General features: G+C 44.9%; 1 protein-coding gene across 1 annotated transcript in view; it reads right to left on the bottom strand.

Annotated features, from left to right (window-relative positions):
- Positions 1 to 2,800, bottom strand: part of CUNH4orf36 (chromosome unknown C4orf36 homolog) — a 15,313-nt gene extending 12,513 nt beyond the window's left edge. The window contains exon 1 of the mRNA XM_006143270.3: positions 2,611 to 2,800. Within this exon, the coding sequence (XP_006143332.1) occupies positions 2,611 to 2,675 (65 nt within the window). The 5' untranslated portion in view covers positions 2,676 to 2,800. The remainder of the gene's footprint in view (positions 1 to 2,610) is intronic.
- Positions 2,801 to 3,200: the final 400 nt, after the last annotated feature.

Here is a 3,200-nt window from a genome sequence, read left to right as displayed (position 1 = left end):
AGGGGCCTGAGGTGGGAACGGAGATGTAAGAGGGAACATTTTTGTCTCCCTGCCATATGCTCTTATACTGTTCAAATATTTTTAGTGTATAATTTTTAAAACCTTTTCTTAAATAATTATTTTATTTAACTTTATTATTGTTATTTTAATATTTCTAGAGAAAGAGAGGGAAAGTAAGAAAGCAAGTCTCCAGGTCTGGGATTTAAACCACAGTCGACCAGGTGGGAGTCCAGCACCCTTTTGTCAGCCCCTTTTTATAACCCTTTAAAAACTCAACCAAACAAAGCCTAAGGGGAAAAGCTACCCTAGCAAATGAACTCCATTTCATTTGCTACTACCATTATGTTCCTTTTTTTTTTTTTTTTTTTTTGGAGAGGTTTTTGCTATAGGGCGAGTGCACGCACCAGAAAGACAAAGAGACAGAAAGCGAGAAATCACCTCCCCCGCAGGGGGGATGGCCATGCCTCAATCCCTTCTCCTCCATTCTCCTCTCAGGATCTTGGGCACGCATGCACACGCAGCCAGCGTGAGTTTAAGTCACCGGGTCCAGGACTCGAACCACAGTCGACTACATGAGAGTCCAGTGATATAGCCATTACACTAACTGCTGGTCCTTTAACTCAGTTGTTCTTAAATGATATCTAATACTCTACTGAGAAGTAAAAGAAAAAGTCCTAGGTTTGCAGAGATTATTCATGGCATAAAATTCTATTTAACCAAAAACAATGTAATTGGTGACAACTTAAATAATTTTCCAAAATAAGGAATATCTTTGTATGAAAATTATGTTTATGGTCCAGCCCTGGTGCTTAAGGGAGCCAGATCCCCCATGGTTGGCCAGCCCTGGCAACTTGAAAATCATACTGGGTGCATGTGCATGTATGTCCCAAATCCTGACAGGATGGAGAAATAGAGAAGGAATTGCAGAGTGACCATACCCCATGGCAGGTCCCTCTTTCTCTCATATGAACATACATGTCTCCTGGCAATTCAATAAAATTACATTTATAATGACACTTGTAATGGTTCTTGCCTATAGGTCTAAATACATACTAAACTAACAAAACTAAACAAAATACAGTGATGAGTTTTCTGGTTTTTAGTCCTATAGGAAACTCTCATTTACTTCTTAGAATACTGTTAAAAAATAAAAATTTAGTTGACCAACCCTTTGGAGCAGCCAGTTAGTGTTCTGTTTAGATATATACGATACCAGGGTATTTTTAAGTGGATTGGGGCTGTCTACAGAGGCATTTCAAGATGGTGGATGACAGCAAAAAAATGTCATCTTGAAATTAAGAAGATTCAGACTCAGGACCAGCAGGTGGTATAGTGGTTAAGGTGCTTGATTTTCACGTAGTCAACTGCGGTTCAAGTCCCGGACCCGGTGGCTTAGAACTCACGCCAGGCACGTGTGCATGCATGCCCAAAATCCCAAGAGGAGACTGGGGAAGGAATTGGACCATCCCCCCTGGAGGTGATTTCTCTCTTTCTGTTTCTGTCTCTCCTGCAAGTGTATACTCCCTATAGCAAAATTATCTCTCAAAAAGAAAGGAAGGGAAGGAGGGAGGGAGGGAGGGAGGGAGGAAGGAAGGAAGGAAGGAAGGAAGGAAGGAAAGGACGGACTCTCTAGCTCTGGTATTTCTCTGGCACATAACTGTGACTGTGACCAAACTCCTTCCCTGAACATTAGTTTTCTCATTCAAAGTGTCGTTTTGTAGTAGAGACAAACTAAGACCATTTATACATTCTTATAAAAGCAACAGCCTTAAAGAAAATTAGGGCCACCTGGTGAACTGTTGGTTACATGAGCTGGATCCCATATGACCAACTGTGAAGTTGGAGCCATCCAGCAGCTTGAAAAACATGCCAGTCATATGTGCATGCATGATCAAAATCCCAAGAGGAGAAGGGAGGAGAAAGGATTACTGCATGACTATTTCCCTTGTGGGAAGAGAGGGGAAGCATATTCTCTCTCTTTCTCTCTCCTTCTCTCTCTCTGTCTCCCTCCAGTAAGTGCACACACCCTCTGGCAAAATTTTAAAAAGAGGGGCCACCAGGTGTGTGTTGGTTGAGGTGTTGAATTCTCACATGGCTGACTGAGGCGCAAGCCTCAAACTCAGCACTTGAAAATCATGTCAGGCAGTGTATGTGCATGCCCAAAGTCCCAAGAGAAGGAGGAGGAGGGGGTCCTCACGTTCCCTCTCTCTGTCTCTGTCTCCTCCAGTGAGCATACATGCCCTATGGCAAAAACCTAAAAGAAAAGAAAAAGAAAGTCAATATCCAGACAACTGGGGACCAGCAGGTGGTATGGTGGTTAAGGCGCTGGACACTCCCACATGGCCGAACACAGTTCAAGTCCTGGACCTGGTGGTTAGCTTTCTTTCTCTCCCTCTCTCTCTCTCTCTCTCTCTCTCTCTCTCTCGTCAAGTTAAAATAAATGAATAAATAAATAAAGCCAAATAAATAATTCTTTAAAAAAAAATCCAGACAATTGAAAAAACCTCATGCTATCCAATATATCCCATCTCATGTGGAAGCATAAGGGTGTACAATACAATTATTTCAACGAAGACCTCTGCGCCCCGGTCATTGCTTCAAATTACTTACACGTCATAACAGCGGCCCCGCAGAATGGTTTTCACTGTGTTCTTCCGGGGCAAGCCATAGGCCATGGTGAATGATTACCGGCGATTTCTTCAGTGGGTGGCTGATGTAAGGGCGCTGACACTGTTCGCGTCGCCTGAACCCATGACAACACACCTAATTAATGCATTTCCCCTAAATATTGTTACAGCTAAATAACAAAAAGGATTCAGAAAGAGCATCACTGAAGGCAGAAGGTTCCTGATATATGTTCATTGAATCTGAGCCTGAACGGCAGTCTGCGTTCTCTTCCCAGTGTCCATGAACTCATCCTGCCATTTCTTGCCACCAGGTAAGGGGAACATGGCAGGTGGTTTGTCATCCCGAGACAAGGCTCTGGTTAGCAGCCTGGGTTTCCTGCCATGGTATTTTGTCATCGCCAAGGGCGGCCCTGTCAGCGACACGTGGCTCCGCGGGCGCGGCACTCCCTCGGCGCCCCCAGCCCTCCCGACCACACGGCGCGTCCCAGGTTTCCTCCACCCAAAACCCAACTCGGAACGCGGCCCCCATCGCCGCGCCCGCCCTGCACACGGGCGAGTCCCTGCTCCCGGGAG

This window comes from Tupaia chinensis, unplaced genomic scaffold, assembly GCF_000334495.1.
Source record: "Tupaia chinensis unplaced genomic scaffold, TupChi_1.0 Scaffold000094_1, whole genome shotgun sequence".
Taxonomy (NCBI): domain Eukaryota; kingdom Metazoa; phylum Chordata; class Mammalia; order Scandentia; family Tupaiidae; genus Tupaia; species Tupaia belangeri.
This window is presented reverse-complemented; position numbering and strand designations above follow the sequence as displayed.